The 27,416-nt window shown below is 31.6% G+C and overlaps 1 protein-coding gene across 5 annotated transcripts in view; it reads left to right on the forward strand.

Annotated features, from left to right (window-relative positions):
- LOC106692711 (protein Malvolio) overlaps positions 1-22,863 on the forward strand; it is a 42,137-nt gene extending 19,274 nt beyond the window's left edge. For 4 of the 5 annotated variants that reach the window (XM_014438814.3, XM_014438812.3, XM_067053027.1 and 1 more), the window contains exons 5-13: positions 766-904; positions 3,002-3,157; positions 4,541-4,699; positions 4,997-5,050; positions 5,929-6,087; positions 9,259-9,482; positions 10,755-10,965; positions 13,074-13,150; positions 21,959-22,863. In XM_014438814.3, coding sequence (XP_014294300.1) covers positions 766-904; positions 3,002-3,157; positions 4,541-4,699; positions 4,997-5,050; positions 5,929-6,087; positions 9,259-9,482; positions 10,755-10,965; positions 13,074-13,150; positions 21,959-22,013 — 1,234 coding nt within the window. In that variant the 3' untranslated portion in view covers positions 22,014-22,863. Of the gene's footprint in view, positions 1-765; positions 905-3,001; positions 3,158-4,540; positions 4,700-4,996; positions 5,051-5,928; positions 6,088-9,258; positions 9,483-10,754; positions 10,966-13,073; positions 13,151-14,958; positions 15,024-21,958 lie in introns of all 5 variants that reach the window. The other variant, XR_001344996.3, reaches the window with a different exon arrangement.
- The last annotated feature ends 4,553 nt before the right edge of the window (positions 22,864-27,416 follow it).

The following is a 27,416-nucleotide window of genomic DNA, read 5'->3' on the forward strand; positions in this document are numbered from 1 at the left end:
AATTTTAATTTTAAAAAATGAATGGCTGAATGATATGAAATGAAAATTGGAAATACAAAAAAATATAGTATGACTTTATAGAGTTAACACAATAGAAGTAATGTAAACAAGTAAAGGTAAGAGAAAGGATAGTACGAACAGTTATAAATAAACAAGATTACAAGTAACAGAAAAGGCAAAGGGGTGATTGAATCTTGATCAAAAGCAATAATATTGATCTTTAAGATGGAATACTTAACAATGGAAAATATATAATTAGATAATGATATATGGACTTAAACATCGGCATTAAATAAATATATTTTGTTATTTTTGTTGTTATTGATCTTGAACACCACTTGGACCATCTTCTCTTATATTACTAGTGCGGTCAAACATTCAATTCATAGCATAGATTAATGGTCTGACATGCTTTAAAAAAAAGAAAAGAACTTTCTTATTATTTCCTTTTATTTGAACATTAAAATTAATTATAAATCCTAATACTGAAATTTATTTATTTATAATTATAACTTTAGGCTATTTGATGTGTTAGTATTTGATACTAACTCATTAAATGTGTGAACCATGTATTTATTCTTAGAGGACACATGTCCCACAGTATAATTATTTTTTCATTTCATTTTATTAATTAACGAATCATATAGGTGGCTTGTAATCCATGAGTCAGCAACAATACCTAAGCCTTTGTAGGAAGATGCACATTGACTCATTTATGAACATGATTTATTAATATTAATTTAAGCAGTATTTATTAAATTTCAGGATTGAGCTGTGGATGGGTGTTCTAATAACTGTTGTCGACACTTTCACATTTCTCCTTTTAGACAAATATGGCCTTCGAAAACTGGAGTTGCTTTTTGGCATACTGATAACTATTATGGCTGTAGCTTTTGGATATGAGGTAATAATGGTGTGCAAAATTTGTATAATAATTTATAATGCATCGTGTACTATAATGTATGTAATCCATGGAGAAAACGATCAAGAAAAGTTTCATATTTATATCTTTTTATAGAAGTTTTATTTTCTTACAAAAACTGAAATTGTTCTACTTAGAAAGAAATTGCTAATAGTTCGAGCTGTTAGTTGTAGAGAATAGTATAGTTTTCTGCTACAAACTACTTTTTCCAAATTCATTTTTCTTTTCAGGACACAAAACACTGCATATAAATAAACTTCTAACATATACTCCTTGATAAATTCTCCTTTGGTAAATGGTTTTAATGATTTTGCCAATTATGAACTAGCTGTAAAACTAGCTTTCACAACATTATCATGTTGTGTTCTTTCTTTATAAAACATTTGCTGCTGTTTTTCAAATTTACGGTAAGCTTCTGGATTTTGTCTTTTCTTATTTGTCCTGTCAGTGTAGCATAGGATGCTTAGTTGCGTAATGGCTCTTTATATTGAATTCTTTCATCACTGAAATGGATTCATTACATAGCAAACAAATAGGCTTACCATTGTGCAAGTTAAAAAAGGAATCTTTAGTCCTTTTTTCTTGAAACTGGCGACCCTCTACATCTACTTTTTGTTTCTTTCCACCAGACATCATTTTTGTTTACTTTTCATTCGATGAACTTAATAACAAAATATAATTAGTAAGCACTCAAGATGCACACATAGTCACAAAGCAAATTGACGGCACCAGCAGTTCGCTAGGATATTGCTTGTCGAAGTTATCACCTTGGTAGTTCAAATAGAACTGAACTAAAGTTCGGACCATCCACCTGCTTATATAGGCAAAATGAAGGAATGATCTAGAATCGTCTAGTGTAGAACAATTGAGAAGCAATAATCTTTTGTTGTGCTGCCTCACTCTTTGATGATCACCGCCACTCGGCTTGCTCGCTAACTTAATTCTGTGAGTAAGTAGTGTAATATTTTTTTTTTAATTGGGTTTTTCAAAATGTCTCACTGATCAAATCTTACAGTGGGCCGGGGGTTGCCCACATATATCTAAAGCATCCGTGTCCGATCAACAGTTGTATTACATAGAAATCCAACTCACCATGTCGGCGACCAGGACGATGAACCAACATTGGGTATGAACCTGTAAGTCCACATACTGGAATCTGCAACCTGCCAATGCTGTTGCCACTGAGTGGCAGTTATTTGCCACTTTTTCTCTCTCAAAACGCATGAGCGCCATCTATAATACCCAATTATTTCTTCAACAAGAAGTTCAGAAGTACTCTTCGTCGTAAACCTGCCGACTGACCTACTGTATACTTTAATAATGTGGCTCTTACCCCTGTAGAACAGATTCGTTATCTTGGACTACATCTTGACAAACGACTAACCTGGAATCCTCACACAAGACTGAAAAGACAGGAAACTGCACACAGATTCCGACTATTACAGCACTTACTAGACAAACGGTCTAAACTTCCAACTCATTACAAAAGACTGATCTACATGACAATAATAAGGCCCATCTGGACATACGGAGTTGAGCTTTGGGGCTCCACTAAACCTTCGAATTCCTCTCGTATCCAATCTTTACAATCCAAAATCCTTCGTTAAATCCTCAATGCTCCTTATTTTGTTACTTATAAAACCATCCATAAAGACCTAAATGTTCCTTATATAACCGATCTAGCCCGAACCCGATATTATTCCTTCCATAATAAACTCCCTAACCACCCAAACCCACTAGTTTCTAACCTTGCTTCCTCTTCCATTCCTGGCAATCCTCCGAGGCGCCTGAAAAGAAGATGGCCTCTTGACCTTATATTGTAAACTGTTTTTAGAGTTCTACTACTGGGTAGTTTCTCTACATGCTGTATCATATCATTATGTCATCATGATCAAATTTACTTGTTGTATTTTTTATACAGTTGTGAATATCAATAAATAAAAAAAAAAAAATTAATGACAACTAAGAGATTATTAAAGTGATTTGTAAATATCTCTAAACATTGGAATTTTCTGTATTATTTGGTAATATAATTCACTATATTTACTGTAATATACTGAGCTTTAATATTTATTTCAGTTCTTTGTTGTCCAACCTGATGCTGTAGAAGTTTTAAAAGGTATGACTATACCATGGTGTACCTCTTGTGATACTGAAACTCTTGGGGTGGCAATAGGAATTGTGGGTGCTGTGATAATGCCTCATAATCTGTACTTACATTCTGGATTAGTTAAGGTGAATTGATTTTTAATGTTTTTTATTTCCTCACTACAATATAAAATTTACTTAAATTATAAAAAAGTTAATCATATCTTAATATTACGATTGACTTACATCACAAGTAATTAACTCTTAAATTTTATGTGTTCTAATTTTGTATACTAATTTTTGGATGAATTACTTTGGAACCCAAAGTTCGATGCTATACAAATTTTATTTCATAAGTTTCTAAATTTAGAACAGTTATTTTATTTTTATTGTAAATTATAGCAAGGTCGGTAAATTTTTTTCATGTTTTGACCATATTCCTGGACCGAATATATAATGGTAGACTCTCATTCGATGCATAATTTAATGTCCTTTAATTCTTAAAATATCATCTCTCATCTTCCTTACAGCCGGGCTCGGTTTTTACACCGATCTCGATTGTGCTATATTAACCCTGAGGTATATGTATCTCATTCTGCCATGGCTTTTTCTTTTTGAGTTGATACCTTTTTTGCTTTATCTATTGCCTCTTCAACTCCTTCATTCATGACAAGGGCTGTTGTCTCATTGCCCACTGACATCATCACAGCCATCCATTATCCTTCATTTCTGAAGGAAATTCAATGACTGAAAAATGACCTTCCAAAATTAAATATTTCATTATATGTTAAGATTTCATGATACTTCACCCTATATATGACAATTGTATGGTACTTACTTGATAGTGTACCAGCACATTTTTAAAGTCAAGTAACTGAGAGTCCAAGTGGTTATTATTGTGACAGAAGGATAGATTGTGGTGACCCTATCCTTTTCTTTACGTTTCAATGTCTCCCATTCGAAATCCTCTTGATTTTTATGTTTGAGGTCACCTACAAAAACTGCCCGTATAAAAATCTACTCTGTTGAAATAAACACAAAATCTCGAAACAGCAATGGGTTCAGTCAGTGAAATTAGCAATATGATAATGCATGTTCATGATTCTTATGATTTGCAGGTGTCAAGCTTCCATAGCAAGAAGCACATTTTGATAAATTGTTTTGAGTTACAAATTTTATTGTTACATAAAATGATAATTGCCAATGATTTTGTTTTGTTTTTGATTAGTAAACTGATATAAATGTGTGTTTTTCTAAATTAAGCTCAAGTCTGAAATATAACCAATGCTCATACAATTTTTTCCTTATTTTTTTATTTTAACAAATTGCTAAAGTTTTGTAGATTTTTAATGAAGCAACCTGTGAATATCTATTTTGAACTTTCTTCTTTTTTTTTTTACTTCATTTATTATTTTAATTAGAATTGAATTACAATTCCATACAATTGTGAGTTTGTTCCATTCTTATTTTTCATTTACTTAACATCTAGTTATAAGTTTGTTGTTTTGTAATTCTTTGTTATGTTTTCAGTCCCGCCAAATTGATAGATCAAAAAGAGAAAAAGTTAAAGAAGCCAATTTCTATTTTTTCATTGAAGCCTGTGTTGCACTTCTTGTGTCTTTCATCATAAATGTTTTTGTTGTCTCAGTATTTGCTCATGGCATGTACAAAAAAACTAATCATGATGTTGTAAGTAGACCGATTTTATTTATTACCCTAGTTGTTAATATGTTATGAATCATAATTTATTTGTTAACATTTTTTTTCTTATTCTTTCCTCATGCACTCTTTCGAAGTTTCTGTATATTTTTAATTTTTTAATCTTAGAGAAATAAAACAGTTTGTTATTTATGGAATATCTGTTTGTTGATATTATATTCTGATATATTGGCTAATATGTAAATCATTAGTATTAAAATACATATATATGTATTTTTTAATTATTTTTTTTTAACTTGTTTAAATAATGGTTTGTTATTGTTTCAGTATGAAGTATGCCAAGCAAATAATTTTACTGATCATTCTGACATTTTTAATAAGGTATTTTTGTTATATTATTTAATTTTTTTTTACAAGTTATTTGCGCTTAATCCTAATTTTATAAATAAACTATAGATCTTTAGTTGTCTAACATATTTAGTAATTTATAGCTTATTGCCCATTTAGGTTATAAGTCTTAAACCTTAAAGCTTATTAGAAATCGAAGTTCCTAGAAATTTTAAAGTGAATGGATAACTTATTTAGTTACATGGGCTACAGTCAGTTCTCAAATTGCAATAGGGTTCTGTTCTTCTTGCTCCACCTTAAGTCTAAATGGTTGTAAGACAGCAAAAACAAATCAACATCAAAGTACAGTGTAAAAAGAAGAACAAAAATAGTTTAAAACCATTTTTTTACCTCTTGACCTCAGCCCTGACCATCTCCTAATTGACATATGGTCATCTATGTATAATATTGTGTAAAAATATTTTATTTTTTGACTAAATTTAAATACAAACACTTTGTATTTAGGTTCACCTTTTGTTATAGATTTTGATTAGAAAGTAATGTTTATTATTGTTAGTATCAATAATAATGTTAGTATTAATAATATTGTTAGTGTTAATAATAATTATGTTTATATGAAAAACAAGTTAGAAATAAAATAAATTAAACAAAAACATTTTTACTTGGTGATCTAATTGGCCAATAATATAATAATTTGTATTCTATAAGATATATGGTCTAAGAGATTTAATTTATGAGTTGAATTTTTTTGTTTTATTTTATGGTGCTTTTATTTGTCTAAATGTTATAGTTAAAACGAATTTTCACATATGGAGTGTTTTAAGGTTTTTAGTTTTTGTGTAGAATGTTTGAAAAATGAAATAGAAATTTTAAAAAATACCAAATATGTTATGAATGTTCAATTGTTTCAGACCCCTAATAGTATTGTAGATGTCGATATATATAACAGTGGTGTTTTCTTGGGGTGTCAGTTTGGTGCAGCGGCAATGTACATTTGGGCTGTTGGTATCCTAGCTGCAGGTCAAAGTAGTACAATGACTGGATGTTATGCTGGACAATTTGCCATGGAGGTATGTTCAAATTTTTCTGCTGAAAAATGCTTTATTTAACCAATAATGCTACTTAAATATATATTGGGTTGCTACAGTACACATCATACTTTTTTATTAAATACAGTATTAATTTTATTAGATATAGTATGTACACTAACATATATTAAGTAACAATGGAGACCATCTTTTAACGTGTATTGGTCTAGAAGATATTCAGCAGGATGCGGACCAACTAAGAGGAAAAGTAAAATTGTATTGCACTGCGAGAGGGAAAATGGCTTAATAGCCCACTTCCTGTGGTGTAGGAAAAAAAAAAAGTAACAAAGACGCTATACTTTTTTCCTATTTTTTTTTTTTCATAATAGCTAAGTATAAACTTAATGGATTGTCTTTTTTTTTTAATAACTTAGTTACAATACATTTTTATTCAAGTTTGCTTGATTTTTTTTTTCTTTCTCTTTGTTTTGTACTTAACTGTACCTATGTTATCCTTTCTTTTCCACTTTTTTATATGTCATATAGATCTTTTTCAGTTATCAAAGTTTTTTTACAAATATTCAATTTATTTTATAAGTTTAATTATAATTTATTGTCTCATCCAATATTACCACCTCCAGTACGTATACATAAAAAATAATAAATAATTAGAATACAAAGTTATAAATAAATAAAAATTCAGAAATAAATTAAAATAAAATAGCCATCGTAGCGATGAAGCTAAAACAAATAAATAACTTAAAACTACTAAATAAGTTGACAGTTAAGAAGTAAGTTAGAAACAGATGAACAAGTTTAAAACAAATAAATTGGTTAAAAGAGAAATAAATGATATTAAATATCCTCAGAGCTAACTACCATGCTGGTGATGATGTATGATATCCAGGGAGCCTAGAACAATATTTTTGGCCTAGAACAATAATCCTAATGCCGACACCTAATTCTTCTTGAAAGCTCTTTGTTCTGTTTGGTATTGTTCTGCCAGATCCATACCAAAGGCCTCACATTGAACTCTCTCTTGGAAGGTCTTGACGAGATTTTCATTTAGAAAAGGGATATATTTCCTTTTCCATTCCACCTGCCTGATCACGGTTAATACTCTCAAATCTCATTGTTGCATCCAATACTAGAGCTGTATCTCCGGATATTGGTATCAATACTCACCAATATCGCAGACCCTATCTTTGTTAGGGGCACGTCTGGTGATGGTTAGTGAGACAACGAAACAAATATTGATTAACAACATTGATCTGTTATGGCTTGAGGTCACTACTTTGTCGAGGTTGTTAAATTTAATGCCGCCTCCTTTTTCTTTTGCATGACATATCTATTCTTAAGGAAATGCTTTGTTGAATGCTACCTCCCTTTGTTCAAAGTTTGTTGTTTAACGATACCCACACTTTTCTGAGGATTAGTAGCCAGACCAATCTCTGTGAGCCATCTTTGGACACTATAATTCTTTACACAGTTTCCCTGTCACACACTGAAACAACCTGATTGTCCATTCTTGGTTGATCCTTAAGTTATAATAAAATATATTTAAAAATATTTGATCACAGAGCTTGTGGTATAAATGATCAATGTCAAAATTGAACAATGGAAGCAACAATGGCCTATTAACACTGATGTAAAGGTTGTGGTATATAACCCTCAGCATGATCTCTGCAATAGACGTGATGATGTTTGATTCATCAAAGTATTATATGTTGAAGATTTATATTCCATTCTGCCATGGCAATGTGTCTAGTGATGTCAACTTAATAGCTTTTTTCACTCCTTCGATATTAACGGAGATCAACTTTGGCATCAGGGTGGATTATTCATACTCCACAGGTTTAGGGATATTCTATTTTTCAAAGAGGCTTCTGTAATGGCTTTCGATGTTGGTTACCTTTATGGACATTGCTTAGCAGTGTCGGCATTCATAATGTTTTGATCTACTATTTCCTCCCATTGTAGATGTTATATTGAGCCATTTCATACTGGTACTGCTCCTGCTGACAGCTCCTTTCTGCCTTAGCTCTCTGTGCATTTAATACTTTTCCAGCACCCTTACCGGTCATGTCAATTTTATTATTTTTTTCATTCTATAGAATTTAAAGGTAGGGTGTGGTGTTTAGGCAATTCAGTGTTAATGTTTTTAAGAAAATTCAAGAAATCAACAAATATTGCAACAAACAGAAATTGCTTTGTCTTTTCTATATGGGTTCCAAGACCTCTATCACTCTTGAAAGTCAGTCCACAGATTGCACAAGCTTAGTCTCTTGTTTGTTGAGGGAGGAAGGATCTTTTTTGTCCTTTGTCTTTGGAAACTTAGGAAATCTTGGCAATAAATCATCAGTTGACAATGTCTTGCCTAATACTACTCCTTCCTTATCCTGCTACTTACTTTACAAACTTTTTTTTAGTAATAGCACAGTTCTGCTTGCCAGACTTTTTTTTTTAAGACATAATTCTTATTTTATGTCTAAAATTCATAGTTCTTCAAGCTGTGTTTAGATAACATTTTGGTAATTTAGTATGACTGGTGTATGAATAAATAGAGGAAATTTTACTAAATACAATAAAAAAAATGAATATAATTCAGAGTATATACTTTGTTTATTGTTAAATTAAATAAAAAACTATTTTTATTTGTAAAAGTATAATTTTTAATTAAAATTATCTTAACCAAACCAAATTTAAAATACATGTCCACCCACTCCTAACCTCTACAATTTTGGGATTATTCATTTGATTTATACTGGGTTGTAACAGTGGCATGTGGTCGGTCTTTTGAGAGTATTGTTGATTTTCTGACTTTCTCTAGCTCTTCTCTTGGATACCTAACTTTGTAATTCACAATATAATGAAGTATTTGTTATGAAGTTTTCTTTTAGTAAATCAAATTTTAAAATTATTTTATATTGGTAGACATTTTTTTCCTTGTCCTGGTTACAGTTTTAGTACTATTCTGTCCCTGGTCCTCATGGTCATGACTTTTAAATTACCCCCATCTTTACTCTTAACATAAAAATAAAAATGCTCAACATGCTTGTGGACTGAACAATTACTATAACATAAAATCACTTAAACTGTTATGGTATGAACTGTATGTTATTTAACAGATAATGTTTAGATCAAAGCCAAACTATTTTCTATCCATCTTGTTATCTCTTTTACAAAAATTTATCTTATTTAATTTTAATACAGGGTTTCCTAAACTTGCAATGGAGTCGTTGGAAGAGAGTTTTATTCACCAGACTGGTTGCAATAGCACCTACTTTTTACGTTGCATTTTTTTCACGGATTGATCAACTGAGTTCACTAAATGATCGCCTTAATGACATCATGAGCCTTCAGCTTCCATTTGCCACCTTGCCTGTTATTGCTTTCACCAGTAATCCTAATATAATGGGCGTCTTTGTTAATGGACTGTGAGTATTTTTTTTTTAATAAAATTTATTGTTCCCGTAATGTACATTAATGTGTATTATTATTTTTTTTTCCGTTTTGATTGTTGAAAGGCTTAGTAAACAAATACTAGAAGGGCTCTTAACATAAAAGAAAAAATTATCATTTAATGAAAATAGAAAATAAAGGTTGAGAGCGTGGTCAGAAATAAAACATTACATATTGAAATATATTGTTAAATATGTACCAACTTGTCTTATATTTTTACGGTTATCACTTATATTTAAAGTTATAATTTATTTTTGGCTTGTGTACTTGAGAGGTGGAGGGTCCTCTTGATCCTTCTTGCCTTAGGTCAAGAGGACATAATGGCAATATCTGTTGAGTCAGGAGACTTAAAATGCTCAGTTTAGAGCAGTGTGGGTTTAAATTTTTACCTGTGGGAGTTTATTTTAATTTTTAAGTCTTAAATATCTGATTTATGATTACCTAAATAAATCTTAACCTTCCCACTATGTTATTACAGGGTTGTAACTTATTTGTAATCTTTTGGGGTTGAAAAATGGATCAATAGAACTTGATCCACTTGCCAGTCTTATCTCTTCACCATTACCAGTACCAGTACCAGACCTAGTGCAAACGCAACAGTTTCGTGTTTGAATTCAACTTTTGCTTAAAAATTTTTTTGTGCACCCACTTGTAAATATAAGTCTAACATATGTATTTAATTGTGTAAATAACAGATAAAAGAGATTTTGATAAGGTGCATTCTTGTTGTGGCCCACAAGTAAATAAACAATGTAACTGCAGTCCATTCACTTAGAGATTGCTGCTTAAATGTCTCCCACTACCAATTTAACTTGGCCTGTTATGTTTTAAATAAACATATTATGAATTAAAAATTGTTTGTTACTTAGCTTTTATCCAAATAATGCCCTGGACTTACTTAATCAATTCTATTTGGATATTTTTCTTTTTCCCATATTTGTCTTAAGATGAATATAACTGTACTCCCTGCAGTTATTATTATTATTATATAATAATAATAATAATAATAACTGCAGAACTAAATAAATAACCCCCGATCATCTTCTCCAATCAATTATTATTATTATTGTTATATTTTTATTTGGATTATTGTTGTTATGGTTTCTTAATTAATTTTTGGTTCTTATGTAATCTGCCATTTGTTAAAAACATGATTTAAGCTTATGCAACCACATTTATGAATTGATAATTACTATGTTGGGTGTATCATAAATTTTGATTTAATTTTTATTGTTACTGTTTTGCAGAGCTAATAAACTGGTTTCTTGTCTTCTCAGTACTGTTGTGATAATCATTAACGTTTCATACGTTATCTCCAGTTTCAAACATATTAATGTCTGGTGGCAGTGGGTTTTTCTTTCTGTATACATGGTGATGTATGTATGTATGTGTTTCTATCTGGTTGCACACACTGCATGCAGCATGGCTTCTCCAGACAGCCTCATAGGTCGACAATCAGTAAGTTCTTCTTTTCTGTACTTTCTAAATCATATTTGATAGAAAATTTAGTATTATTTTTTAAATAAGAAGGCTCATCAGTACTGCCACAAGGAAGCATCAGTACTGCCATCAAAATAGTTTATCAGGAATGAGAATAAAACTTTTGATTCCTTTACATAATACATAGTATTTTAGCTGGCCATTCCTAAATCCAGACCATATCTTATAACCTGTTAAAAAAAAAAAGAAAAAGAGATTGTCTAAATTTTTCTGTTTTATTGATGTTATGGAAGACCTTTGGAAATAAGTATGATGTAAGTATTGTCAAGAATAAGGAGGCCCTATTACAATTAATTGAAGATGTGTTGTTCATTATGAGATGTTATTAACTGAATTTAGATTAATCAAAGAATACAGTTGCATTGCCATTTTTTGTTGTTTTGATGCCTCTAAAAAACTCAGTGAATTAATTGATTCACTAAATTTAGGTTTTGTAATGTGGCCATGATCAAAACACTAAGTGGCTTAAAACATCATTTTGGAGATTCTGTTAGTTTCTATTTGAAGAGATGTTTATTTAATCTGCAATGACCAGTATGTTGTCTTATCAAATCTCTTTGAATATCCCTATCTCGTTGTAGTTAAATTTTGCCACATTATTTGCATTGTTTTTCAGAAACAGCTTTGAATAAAATTGTCCTTATGTACATGTTAGCATCAGTCATTATTGTGATGAACTGCCTTGATGTTTCTTTTAGCATCAGTCATTATTGTGATGAACTGCCTTGATGTTCCTTTTAGCATCAGTCATTATTGTGATGAACTTCCTTGATGTTCCTTTTAGCATCATTCATTATTGTGATAAACTGCCTTGATGTTCCTTTTAGTATAGCTTTGTTTGGACACACTCATGGGCTTTGTTGCAAATGAAACCCATTCTTGCCACCTTTTCATTACCTGATTATTCTGATTGGGCAAGTATCCATTTAACTCTCATTGTTATAAATTAAAAGAGTGTTAAAGAGTAACTTTTCTAACATTGAGGGATGTGTGATCTTGTACCATTCTGATTAATATTTCAAAGGATCTTATCAAAAACACTTAAAATAAATAGATTTAATAAATTCATACCAACTGTATTTTACATGTTCTGTTTAGGGTTCAATATAACTACCTGTTACATATGACTAATGTGCATTTATTTGAATGGAATCATGGTACTTGCTTTTCAGGAGACTATACTTTTTCATATAACCATCAGCACATTTCATCTTTGACACGATTTACTCTTAAAAAGCATCACTTACCATGTGATTATCATAGATTTCTTTGTCAATCAGCTCTACGGCCTCAAATCTTTTTCAAAAGCTTCATTGTACATACTATTGTTGAGAATCAGATGTATCAGATCTAAGTGACTGTTCGAGACTGCTTTCACACCTCTTCAACATGAAAAATCTTTATTTCCTTTTTCTGATCATCCATTTTGAAGAGTGGCAAAAATATTAGCTTGGAGAATGAAATCAGTACTCCTGAGTGCAACTCATCTTAGCTTTTTAGTAAGCAGAAGACAACTGCCGTACATAAATAAATTTGTATAAATATTAATTTATAGGCCATCCACAAGCAGAACATTTTTGTCTTAGCATTCCACAGGGGCCAGCTGTGCTGGGATTACATGTTTTGATAATTATTATGTTGATTGATGAGAAACGCTTCTACACCTCAACCCATATGGATCTCTTTTGAAAACCAATCTCACAATCTTTTGTACTTTGCTAAATTAATCATGGTAATTAATTAGCTTAAAATCATTCAATCTAAACATATAGTAAAAAACAATGATATATTTTTTTTTATGATAAAAAACTTTTTACGTTATTTTCATTTTTTATACTTTTCCTCTGATTGATCCCCAATTAAATAATAATCTTAGTTTACTACTGCAGTCAAACATCATTCATCGGCACTAAATTTTATTTTAATTGAATTAAATTTTACTTTGTAATTGCTGGATTTTTTTGGAAAGATATAAATGATATATGTTTGAGTACAACATAGGAAGAACTTATTTACACATATTTTATTTTCATTTGTATACATATAATTGGAATTTCTGTTTCTAGTTCATAAAAAAATACATCCTTGGGCAGTCAGGCACAGAGTTTCACTTGGAAAGAGACTACGAATCACCTTTATCAAGGTATGTGATCAGTTTTTAATTCTAGGACTAATTATTATATAAATAATTTACTTAAGTATTTTCCAACATTTAAATTAAATTTTATTATTTTTATGTAACATTAAAATTGAACATTTACAAAACATATTTAATGTAGATGATTTCTTGTGTAATTATATGTTTCTATTATTTTCTTCATCTCCATTTCAGTTAGTAGATATTATTTTCAGAAAAAGTGATCTCTGTTGTTGTTTCTGCTTTAAACACAAATATTCAATGTTCCAATAGATTTACAAAATAGTTATAGATGAACGTGAAAAAATCATTGATTATAACACTGATAATGATAGTAATGTTAAATTTTAAAAGCGTAATTATATATTCAGAAACTTAATTTAACACCATTCTTTTGGTGATGGTGGATGGATTAGTGCTATCCCATTATAAAAGACCACAGAACTGCAAAGACTGTTAATTATTTTGAGTTTTAGCTAGGAAAGGTTTAATATTTTTCTGCATGAAGTTGACATTAGAGATCAAGAAATTGTTTCAAGATTAAATGGACACCAAAATGATATAGGGAGTACCTTCCATCATGTATATACTCACAATACAGACACAACATGATGTCTTAATCATATTTGATACCACAAGGTTGGCTGATCCATTCTCTCAGTGGTAGAACTATTGAATTAGAAACACATGAAAATTAGCAGCTGTGTCTGCAGATAATGAAGATAAGTTGACAAATCCTCAACCTGAAAGAGCTAATAATAATAAAGAAAGGTTTCAAAGGTATAGTTTGCTGTGCTCCCTTCTTACTGATTCAGTTATAGTTCTTGGTTATTATAATTTTTAAGGAATTTCAAGACATATGATCATCCATGTAAAAATAGGTTATATCAATAAGCATGGCTTAACATACTGTAAAATAAAACAAAGTATTTATATCCTGGAATGGGTGAAAGTCAGTATAAGTTTCTTGAAAGCAGAGCTCTTATAATTTATTTGTGGTAAGTAGAAAGTTTCACTTCGGCCCTGTTTCATAATGAAAGGTAATAGTATTAGTTCATATTACAAGTATAGAAACAACGTGGTAATTGCATCAATACTTTTTTTGTTTTATAATAGGGAGGACTATTAGTGATATTACAGGAGTTAAAAAGTACTAAAGTACAAGTTACTATTGTACAAGTCAGTGTAATTGAATTAAGATAAATCGACAAGACTAATAGTATTAGTTTGTACTTTATTATGAAACAAGGCCCTGGCAGAAAAGATTGAAAATACACAAGGATAGTTTTGTGAGAATATTGCAATTGCTAGAAATTTTATTAAAAAATTACTTAAAATATCTTCATATATATAAATAAGTTTTTTCTTGATTGCTAATAATATAAATTTTTGAGGTTCTGAGAATTGATTAATAATATAAGGGTTAGCAGCAGATCATCTGCCACAATATAGTTGTTTTATTATTGATTGATCATCAAGAATCTTAAGTATATATTATAAGAATCATATATTTACATGTAGTAGGAGGTATAGTAATCATTCTATGGCAAAATAGGTAATGAGATATCAAAACAATTTGTGCGTGCATTCGTGCGTGCACACGCTTGCCAGTACACATATCTATGTTAGCTTTATTTATGATAAAACTTTAGTTTATTTTTTAAAACTATACAATATTCTTTGTTTTGGAGTTGTGCATGTTTAAATAATATTAATGAATTAACTGCTTTTAACTAGCTTATTTTATGACTAATTATAATTGTTTCTCATGACTGATTTCTTTCTTCTTTGCTTGCTTCTCTTGATGACTGCAGTGACGAATCTTAATTTAAATCACGTTCTTCAATGCATTGGGATTGAAGTGCTCTTTTTATGAAAGGTATGGTATTTATTTTTAGCTGTTGCTTTTCTTTTTGCCTATTTATTGTAAATAACTGATATTAGATCATTAACACTATGTGGCTAACAAACTAGATTTATGGTACCCAAATGTCTCTTTGGTTATTTGCTGATATGTTTATTTTAATTATTTTATTACACATTCACCTTTTTTCGATGGTGAAGATTGTATATTCTATTTACTAATAATATAAATTTGTGGGCTGGAGGTTAAACTTTGTCTGTCAAGAGCCTTGCTATAGGTCAAAGTTAGACCACGTTAAACATGATTAGTACTTGGATGGGTAACTGACTGAAATGGGTGAATACTCATGACGGAAAGTCTAACTTCTCCCCTCCCCCTTCCCTCTGGTTTATGAGCTACTGTTTACCAGTTTACAGTGACCAGACATAGGAGCAATGACCCTACCTCTTGTAAGTTAATCGGGAATTTTGTTGTGGTCTTCCAGGATGTCTAATAGCCTCCCTAAGGTTTAATTTTTTAATGGTCTGCTCTTGGGGAAGAAATGTAGGTCTTCATGTGTGTTTACATCGGGACCTACTCGTGCTATACTGCAGGTATCCCGAGTGTAATTTTACGATTATAATTAAAATGTTATTAGTGTGGAAAAAGGGGGGCTAACAATTGTGAGACTTTTCTGGCGATAACAACATGCATGTATTTCTTTCTATTTATAAAGTTTCCCTGGAGGGGCAAACTGGTTAGTAAGTTAGTTCAGTAATCTTTATCCATGATAATATAAGAAAGGAACAAATTTGCGGGTCTCATGGCATATATAATATGGCTTATCTGCTGTGTGACGTCTTCGCCACCGCAGTGACGTCTTCTAGCCGCTTTCTGGTGCATGTTCAGTGGTTGGCGAATATGGTGAAAACCATGTATTCTCGCCTGGTGCCTGAAGAGACGTCTTGGTTCCTCCATGGCTAGCCAGCATGTCCTGGACTCTGGCGTGATGGTAGGGTTAGGCCAGGTCCTAGCTTGCATAGTGCATAGGCTGGGGCGGCATTGCAGTCGCAGCGTCTTCGGGGCCTTCCGGTGTCCGCGGCAAGGTGGGGCATCAGAAAATAAGACCCCCGACCCCGACTTTATATAAAACCAAAAAAGAATGGTAAAAATCGGATTACTTAAATCCGACATACCACCCACCTAAATTTGGCTCAGTTCCGGATTTACAAATTGAAAAATTCAAAGAGACGGGGAAGGCGCAGTCTGCCATAAAAGAATAGGTAAATAACTCTAGGTAAGTAGCTCAACATAACTATAGCAATAAATAATAAAACGAAACATGCAAAACATACGAAAACAAAACAAGACAAATATATATATAAATACATACTCATGATTAACAATTAAGAAATCGTTCTTGGTCGATGGTTGGTGACGTGAGACGATCAACGAATTACGAATGTTTAACAATTGGAGATGTGGGACGAATAACGAACTTCGAATGTAGGACAAAGCGCTTTGATCAAGGAAAGAAAATCCTGCCGCCCACCCTGAAAAACCCATGCTCAACGACAGAAGGCTCAGTTAACGATACATGCTGAGAGTGTGATAATGTACAGCGACGTGCAGGTGTGCTGGGCAACGTGGAAACAACGAGACCTAGCCATAACGCTTTTGCGAGGATGCGTTCGAACGATTGGTTTTCCGCTTGCAACGGCGTGAGCGCCTACGTATAATTGTAACAAGGTTGTCGGGTTTTTGATTGGTCCGACTTGAATTGGTTGCATCTTCCTGTACGAGAAACAAGAGGCCGATGAACGAAGTTCTGTCCGAGCAAGTCCCCATAACAACGTGGAATGCTTGGACCTGTGCAATACGGCACACCCAGTTCCCATCACTGATCCCATCACCAGGCCCGGACGCAACATGGGTATGACCCACAAAGTGGACTTTGGCGAAGTGATGGGGGCGGGGGAACCCAATCGGCTTTCCACATGCAGCACGCTGTGATGCCTGGCGCGGCAAAACGAACATGTGAATTCTGAAGGGCATTTTGAAGTGTGGTGACCCAACCTCAGGCAATTCCGGCACAGACCGGATGACTTGATAAAGTCGTTACGTTCCAGAGGGGTCAAGGCCAAAAATGTATAACACCGACTTAAGAGGTGCCTCCCATTACAACGGGGACAAGGTTCCTTGTTGGGAGAGACGGATTTCCTGCGTGAATAAGTGCCGGGGGACTGACGACCCCTCAATCTGCCCGATTTCCCTGGAGACGTGCGCCTAGGTGGCGACCCGGATTGATCCAGAGAAACACGGTCCTTCGTGCCGACTTTGCTGGCAAGCAAGGAGACTCCGCCCTTTCCTCTACCGAAGGGCTTAGCACGTGGAGCATCAGAATGGGGCTGCGTATTGAGTTCGTGAGACACCTTGCACGCCATTAGTCTCTGTCTCACGAATTCTATCACCTCATTGGTGGTGGGGAATTCGCTGCTTGCATGGGCAAGCTCAAAGTGCCGTCTGGTGACGGGGTCCAAGGCTCGGAGAGCCAGTGTGAACAGGATGACATCCGTTTCGTACTCTAAAGCCAGTGCCCAAAGACTCGACCCCCTCACCTACCTCAGCCAAATATGAAGTGTACTTTGCGCGTTCACTGCCAGATATAGGGCATTTGTGGTTCAAGATTTGTGCCACTTGCAGGCATCTTGAAGCGAGAACGCGTGGATTATTATATTCACGCACCAGCGCGTCCCAAGCCGGCTGATAGGAGCTGGCATCGAAAGGGAATCTGGCTAACAGCGACGCGGGTTCCCTACTAAGGGCACTCTTTAAATAGTGCATCTTGTTCACGGGAGCCAACTGCTTGTTGTTGTGAACAAGTGCTATGAACGTGTCCCGAAATCGCGTCCAGGACGATAGCTCGCCGTTGAATTTCGGTATTTGAATGCTCAGCAGTTGGGACAGGTACTTCGGAGCGGCAAAGTCCGGTTTGGCCCCCTGAGTGGCGGAATCGCATTGAGCCTTAATCTTGCGGTACTGCACCTCGGCCTATCGCAGATCGCTCCGAATAAGGTCATAACCACTTTCCCAATCGGGTGGCATCGCAGAAGCTCCCTGGGACGCGTATGCGGACTCCAACTCATCCCAAATTTCCCTATATTCGGACCAAAGAGTCTTGCACTCGTCATAATCAACTTCGAAATTTATGAACGCGTCATCGTCCGTGGCGGTGACAAGTGCAAAAGAGCGGTCCATAAGCGCTATGTCCATAAGCGCATGGTCCATGCATTTAGATCAAAATTTTGTCTTTATGTAAATAAAAAAAAAAAACTTAATGTCTTTTTTTAGGCATTATCTTCGACCAAGACTGATTATTCTATAATCCTTATTTATCATAAGTCAGTAGACTGTTTATCACCTCTAAAATCTCTATTCAACATTTTTAGTTTTAGTTTTTGTAGTTCTTAGTAATACTAATATAATTTTAATATGACTAGGTGCATGAAAGAAAACATTTTTGTCAAGTAGGTGCAGTCGATACTGTTGTATAATGTTAAATATAAAATTGACCAAATAGTTTTTACCATAGTATTTTTATTTATTTTTAAACTCTATCTGATCTCTTCATAATAAGTAGTATTTTCAAAAAGCTTTCTCATCAGGAGTATCATAGACAGGCATTTTTGAGATTTGACTGCCATCTTGCATGAATGCATGTTTCATTTCCATCTATTGTTGGCCATAAATCATTTGTAAACAGAGGCTATATATATAAACTCAAATATTTTTGGACTTAATCCATCAACTCATTTAATACTAATTGTTTTATGTGTGTGTATTAATTTAAATATATATAAGAAGGCGGGTAAGAAATATAAGGGTGGCGGACAGAAAAAAGAATTAAAGAATAGTGTTAACCTTCATTTCTTAGTTAACACTATTTTTTTCTGACCCACTTGAACTATCTCCTTCATTTAATATTATAATAGTTAGTATAAAATTAAATTTTAATTAGACTTTAAAAAAAAAATATGAACAATTAATTAAATTGGAAACTTCTTCAGCGATAAAACCATCAAGTTATCAAAAATTGTCCTTGATCTCCATTACTTATCACTCACTATGAAAATTATAATAAGAATTACCTTATTACTGTAGGATTGGGCCAGGCTTGGGGATACAGATAGACACAGATATTATAGCGCACTGCTGTCTTCCACTAGTCTCATGATTTGAACCTTGAATCTTATTTTCTAATAGGAAAGTATATGGAGATCTAATATTTCTGTTTTTATAGGTCCCCCCTCTCAACTTTTGGACAGATAGTTGGTCATGTGATTTAAGTTAGAACCTCTTGTGTTCATTAAAAATTCCATGTATCAGAACATGAAATTTGAAATAAAGGTTTAATATCTTATGTTTTATTTTATTCACATATACGTGACCAGTAGTTTTGATGATGATTTTTTTTTAGGTTATTTATTTTTTTATGATCAGCAAACATGTAATAACTTTTTTAAAAATCAGTTATTTTATCATTATACTTATATGTATCTTAGTTTATAGAAAAAAAATCTCATTTGTTATCAGATATGAATAAAACATTATTTTTTAGCAATAAGATTACTTACAAATTTACAAATAAAATCCAGTTTTAGGTGGATGTTGCAATCGCTCCCTAATCAATTCTCTTATTAACCCTTAAATGAAATCATTAGAAACATCATATGAATCCTATTCATGTCATTTCCAATTGCCCATTTTTCAACTAAAATTCTATTTGTATAAAAAAATGAATGTTAATCATTACAGCCTCAATTTCATTTTGTTATTAATAACAGCACATTCTAATCATTTGAAATAGTATTAAATAGCATATATTTGCTGTATACAATAAAGTTCGTAAAATATTATTCATATTATCCAGAATATTTTTCAACAAAACATTTTTAACTATAGATTTCTTTTGCTGACCGGGCTTACATTATTATTATATTGTTTAGAAATACTTAATCTGTTTTTTTGTTGATAACTTTCTCTCTGTTTTCTTTATATTCTTTCTCATTTTTTGTTTAGTCTCTTATCAATTTGTTTTATATAAAAAAAAATGTATAAAAATCAAATTTTTAACTATTTCCTCCATTCATTACATGTTAAATATAATTTAAAATATCACCATTTTTCTTTATTTATTTATTGCCAGTTCCTAGGTTTTTTCCAAATAAGTTTTAAAAATATAATTTTGAGTTTAGTGCAAATTTCAATGCTATAAAGTAAGAATAGAGAAGCATCTTATTAAACCTTTGTCAGAGGGTTATTTTTAGATAATTATTATTTTGAAACAAGTTACAAAATGTATGTGGAATTGAATTAAAATTATTTCCTTCTCAACTACAAATATTGGAAGAGCCAGTTAAAGCTTCTTATAGAATGCAACAGAAAAAGGTTTAAGAAGTTATCATTCCCTCGAAAAATAATCCTTAGGAACATTTGGCAAGAATTGGAAAGAATTTTTGTAAACTTCCCCTAGCTTTTTTACTCCACTTTTTGAAACTTACAACAATTAAAATAATAGCGATGGCTGCAATGATATTGATCATTCTTTTCAGGTAGCTCTTTAAATTGTACTCCGAGATAATTAAAAAAAAAACCTTTTAGGTCAATTGTAAAACTAGCCTTAAAAGAAGAGTAAAGATTCCAAGGAAACCAAAGTAGATAGGAGCTCATTCACAATGATGCAAATATCTGACAAGAACATTAAAGAAAATAAAGAAGTATACACGTGTTACATGGATCTGACCAAGATCTTTGGCAGCTGAACAAAGCAGGATAAAAGCCTGTGGATATGGAAGGAGTTAATATTGGGTTCAAGAAAGAAATCTTTAACCTATATAATAGATAGATAGAATTAACGACTGTTACAGGAATAAATGAAGTGCTGATAAAACACTATGTTTGGTAAAACAAAACTGACTTTGAAAATACTATCAAAATTTTGAAGATCGTTAGTACTCTAATATCAAAGCATTCATCTGAAAAATTATGATCTTTCAGTTTCGTATAAAAATTCACTTAAATATTTCATTGGGAAGTCAAATTAATTTCAGACATATTATTTATTATCTATAATTATTTCACCAATTTTAATTTATAAGCAAAATATTCTACATTTAGGCCAACATTCCATCCTAAGGAACAAACATTTTATTTGCATATTCCAATATAGATTCGTAGACTCAACTTCCAAGGTAGAGGGTTATAAAAGCGTCTCAAGATGGCAGTGATCATAGGATCTTGTAACCATACCGAAGTAATTAGAATTCTAAAATTAAAAAATTTTGACAGGTTTATCTACCCCTAGTACCAATTTCAAACATAATTTTGACTCCGAAAACCATAAAATAATAATAACAATAAATAATGATTATAAGCGTAAAATAATAGAATCAATTTATATTACCAACAATTGAAATAATACTTGTAATTCACAAACAGATATGAATAGAATGAACATACAATACGCAAATATTATTCACAAACTAAAATTCTTGAGTAATACATATTAAATTTTAACCTAAATAATTTACATTATACTCATTAAATTGTACTGTATATAATTATCTATAAGTAATATTGGCAGAACAAAATATTAGACAGTTGATTTCAATTTAAAGGGCTTTGGAATAACCAGTACAAATCCATTTGATCATATCCATCTTGAAACCCTTCTATAATCTGCTCTAAAGTTGTGTCTATGAGTCTATACTGGAATGTGCAAATGAAAATTTGTTCCTGAGGAAGTCTTGTTAGCCAAATTGTAGAACATTTCTTTTAAATTTTAGATTGGTGAAATAATTTTGTCTTTAAATTTAGCAAATATATCTTCGCCTTAAATAAATATCATATATTATCTATAATCATTACCAATTACTATAATTTTTTTAATAATTATGATTTTTAATTTTCAGAGTGACAGGGTCAAGATACAGTGTAAAGGATGAGGATAGTAGCTCGAGAATATAAATTGAAATAGTAAATGTTGATGTTGATGGACTGAGTTAGTTTGTTATTGTTGGTTTGTCAAAGGAAGGTGTATACAAATATGTGAAATCTCCTAGAATAAAATTTTGAAAATTATTAAAAAAGTTGTTATTGTTTTGAGAGGAATTGACCTCTAATAATTTTTAGTTATTGATACAATTTTTGTTCAAAATCACAACAAGAAATCAAATGTCTGACAACTGTTTTAGTTATTACGGAACGACAGTTCTTAGTTGAGTTTATTATTATTCTCAAAACTGAAATTCAACTTAATGTAACTAAATAAAAAAAAAGGTAAGATGATCCGATGGTGATGAAAAAAAGAATATCAAAATAGTAATTATTATTTATTGGCTTTCAATTAATAATTTTTCTATTTTGAAATTCATTTAATTCTCTTGACTGCCACCTGGATATTCTAATTCTTTAGTATCTATAAGGGCCACCAATAAGTATTAAACCACATGTGGGATGTTCCATAAGAAACACATTTGGTTTTATCTTTTTCAACAATGTTCTTTCATTGGTTATAATATGGTGTAGAACTATAAATATCACCAACAGTTTTCTTATTGAATTTTCTGTTAAACTTGCTTTTGCTTAATGTTTTTTTAACAAGTGCCTATTGGTATTTTTGATTTTAGGAGGATCATATCTTGTGTACATTTTCAATAGATAAATCGTTTCCTTTCTAATAGTTTATGCCTTTGTGATAAGAGGCTGAGACTGTATTTGCATGTCTGTGATTTTTATTTATCACTTTTACAAATTTTACTCTTAAATAAGTAATCATGTGTTGTGCCTTATTTCTAATAAAACAATTTGTTCTGTTTTTTTTTTTTTTGTTTTTTTACAATTAAAAGAAAAAAAGACCCATTTTTATTTTTAATCTGTTATTGAATATAACAATTTTATTTTATATAACGAGAAAACATGTAGAAATTCTATAGATTAAGTGCTGATATTAAAGTACTAAAGTTTTGATTGTTATTATGTTTCAAACTATTTTGACAGTTTCATAAAATTTAAAATGTTTTTAATTAAAAAAATAATTATGGGTTTTTTGTGTTCTATCTTTTGAATTACTGTCAAATTTGCCTATTATTTTTTAAAATATTATTCAAACAAGATATATTTATTCTAAATATAAATGATTTATTATTAAATCAAGTATTAAAAGTCTGATTTATTATTGATGGAGGCAATTTAAAAAAAAAATTAGTTATATATATATTGTAGTTCCTAATTATCTGAACCTATATATCAAACATAATATTAAAATCTATACGTAATTAAATTATGACTTATAAAATTTGATCCCAGAAGAGAAAACTTTTTAAAAAACTAATAAATTATACAATTTATAAAACATACTAATGATGCCTCATTGTTGTAATATAGCAAGATTATCTTTATTTTTAGGTGGACAAACACTTTTTACTGAGATGAGATTTGTAAAAAAAATGTTATAAATAAATATTATTGTTAATAAAAAAGTGCTTGATATTATTTTTTCCTAATGAAAACCATTTGGAACAAAAAATAAAATGATTATTGAGATAGTCAGGTGAAACTGTTAAATAACTAAGGTCATTAGGTTATGTTAGGGATAACTTTCAAAGCGTTTCCCATTTGATTTGGAGTTGGGAGCATTGTAAAGGGTGTGGTGGATGTGGAAGGATTTATCAACTTGTAGTATGGATTGGGTGCCATTACACAGTTGTCTGAAAGACTTATCTCCCATCAGCAAGTGAGTGCTACAAAATATGGGTCTTGCAGATTCTCTTATTTTTGTCCTTTCATTTATTTCAGGGGTCAGCAAAGGGACAAGTTTGGATTTTAAGAAGAGCATGAATCGACATGGTTCAGAATTGGTGAAGCCGTTCTTTGGAATTTAACTAGCAATGAATTTAAAATTTTAAATGAATTTCTGAGGCAATGGATCACGAGAAATAAATATTTTGACTAATATGGAATATGCTTCTGTTATGAAAATAATTGTTATGAACTACTTTATAGTCCTTTTAACTTGCTCTGACTTAAGTACTATTAGACATCTGAAAGTCTAATGGTTCCTAAAATAGAGATTTACAAAAACCAAACTTTTTTTTCAGAAATTAATATTTTGAAAATTTATTTTGACAAACAGCATGGATCTGTTATACCTATAGATATCTACTTCTATGCAAATTTTTTTCAATTAATGTACAATAAAGTAGATCTTGATGATTATCTTGATAAGAGAATCAGTTTAATATTTACTGAAATCAATTATCAAAATGTTGATTTTTCGTTATTTGAAGGTTAACATAGGTTTTTGTAAAACTGTATCTCATATACAGACCTATAGCTGTCTATCAGCAATGGAAGGGAGTAAAATGCAATATAATGTTGTTCCTTATGATTATATTTGCTAAAATACATTCAGAAAATGTTGATTTTTTAGTCTTTGGAAAGCAAGTTTGGTATTTGTAAAACTGTATCTTGGGGAAATATGAGACATGCATTACTACTCAAATAGAAACTAGGAGGATTAATTGGACTAAAGAAGTATTATAATGGAAACTTGTAAGTAAATGGACTGCTAGATATTGGGCCATTTCACAGGAAAATTTATTTAGTAAAACAATTTAATGAAATCAAAACATATTTATTCAAAATATTTACCCTAATTTTCTATACTTTTTTCCCAATGTGTTATTAAATTTTCAATTCCAGAACTGAATAATTCATGGTTTTGAATAAATGAAGTCATGCATTATGACTGCAGTACGATGTCGATGTGATGGTTTCACCTTTAGGTAAAAAAGATAAATGAATTATTTTTCCCTTTGACCACCGCACAGAAAACAATAATTTTTTCGATGTAAATTAGGTATTGGCATGTGTACCGGTCTTTTGTCGACATTTAACCACTGACCCGACTGGCGCCTGTTATCATATACAATCCACTTTTCATCAGACGTGATTATACTTTCAAGAGAAGGCTCGTTTTTTTGCCTAGTAAGCAAACGCATGTCTCATGACGCTTCAGCTTATGCCGCTCATTAAGTTCATGAGCTACCTTTTTTACTTTACCAATGGTCTTTAATTGTCGAGAAACTGTCGATATACTTCAATTCAGTTGTGCTACAAAAACTTTACCTGTTTGGTTTTCTTCTACAATATATAATTCATATATAAGTTCATCGTCAGCAATTGCTGGTGGAGGTCTTCGTCTGGGTCGCTTATCCAAATCTGTTTCACAAAGATTTTTCAAACAACCGGCGAATGATCTGTTCTTTACAACAACCTTCTCCAAACGCCATGGTAATGTTTATTACAGCTTGCGCTGCCGAGCGGCCAAGTTAGAACTCTTAAAAACAAAATTACTTGAAAATCGCGTCTTTCCATGGTCATATTTGATGGCATACAAAACTGAGTGCAATCAATTCATGGTAAATAATATCAAAACAAAGTGAATTTGAACAGATCATTATAATCTGTAAACGTAAACGTAGTAAATAACTAAAAGTAATAAAATAATAAAAAGTCCACTAATCCCACTTTGAATTTCTGAAACAATCAAAATGGACATTTCATGTGAAATGAAGCAGTAGTTTATAATGCTTGTATTCGTAGAAGCTGCAGGTTAAGTGATATTTGTCAAAATAAATTCACAATATATTGGTTGCAACAGTGTAAAAAAACTATCTCAGGAACCATTGTATGTAAAACGTTTTCATAGGGCTCATTTTAAAGCTAATTTGCTTGTACCCACAGAAGTTGAATATCTAATTTTCAAGGACATTTACTGTGCCTTTTGTTTAGTCTAAAAATTAATCTATTTTCTGACAGAAAATAACTTGAATTTTTTTTAGAGACTTGGACTTTAGACACTTCAAAAATTCAATGGGCAACTGTTTTTTACTCTGTCCGCCTGCTGAGAAACTTAATATTCTTCTAGAAAAGACCATTGAAGTAGCCAATCGAAACATCTAATATAGCTATTAGTTTTTACATATTAAGTTTTTAAAAAAACAAATTTCAATCAAAATTACTAAGACTGATCAGTTGCGCTCCCCCTTACATTAGTAACAAGAACTTACACAAAGACTTATGAATTACCTACATACAAACAACCATTAAATCATTATATAAACGGTTTCACGACACACTTCCAATACACACTAACCCTCTAATTCCAGGACTATCAACACGAGACTTACCAGATACAAGACGACCTTTACGAAGGAGCTGGAATAGGGGCCTCTTAAATTGATTTTTAAATTTCAATTTTAATGGAGAGGCATCATTGGATGACCTTAACCCTTATGCCTTCATGAGATTTTTTTTTTTATTATTATTTATTTTTCTCTCTCTACATCTCATTCGCTGGTTGTAAAAATACTTTTACAGTTGTGAATAAACTAAATAAAGTAAAAAAAAAAAGTTTTTAAAAAAAATTGACATCGAAAAGACGATTGACATTTGTTTGAACATTAACAATAAATAAAGAGTCTTTTCTACTTTTAATTCAGTTTGTTTGTTCATTGGTTGAATTGAGTAACCGTTAAGGCTGTTCATTTGTCCTATATATTTTTTTAAATTTATTGGTTTAATTAGATGTATAAAACCTATTCTTCATTTTTTTTTCTCACGAAAATGCCTTGAAGACCACACGCATATCATAACTCTAATGCTTCTCCTTCATCTGCTTCCTCTTCTCCCATATGTTCCTCATGAACTTTGCGTGTCTACGTTTTCTCACCTTAGACCACGCAAGACCCTTTCTGGAGCGCTTCTTTTCCACAAGAACCTTCACTCTTTAGCGCGTCCTTCTGCACTCATCTCTGTCTAAACGATCCCGGTCCGTCATCCCTACTTGTTCTAGAGAAATTGAAGTTAGAACTTGCTTGCAATATCCTGTTGAATTTTTGTGACCGTGCATTCGTTGAAAAATTCTATGGTTTAGTCTTTCAGGTTTCATCCTCATCATGTGTCCATAAAACCTCAACCTTCCCATCCTAAAGTCAGTCTCTAGGTCTGTTATTTCCTTATAGATTTCTTGATTCAACCCCAACCTGTATCCTTTAGGTGTTCTCTTAAGTCCGTAGATCCTTCTGAGATTTCTTCTTTGTATTTTCAGAAGCTCCTCTAGGCTGGGAAGACACGAGGTTTCCGTTCCAGTGATACTGGCTTGATGACCGTGTTATAATGTCTTAGCTTTAATAGATAAGTTCTTCTTGTTATAAAAATTAGTGGTGGCAAAGTTTCCCTATTTTGGCGATTCTTCAAGTTTAATAGTGTAAATATGGATATAATCGAAGAATAAGAATTCTTTTTATTGTTTAAAGTCAAGATGATTTTGTTCATCGAGTTCGAATTTGTTTTTTTTTTTTGTGT

Source organism: Halyomorpha halys, unplaced genomic scaffold, assembly GCF_000696795.3.
Source record: "Halyomorpha halys isolate HHAL.00 unplaced genomic scaffold, Hhal_1.1 Scaffold68.1, whole genome shotgun sequence".
NCBI lineage: Eukaryota > Metazoa > Arthropoda > Insecta > Hemiptera > Pentatomidae > Halyomorpha > Halyomorpha halys.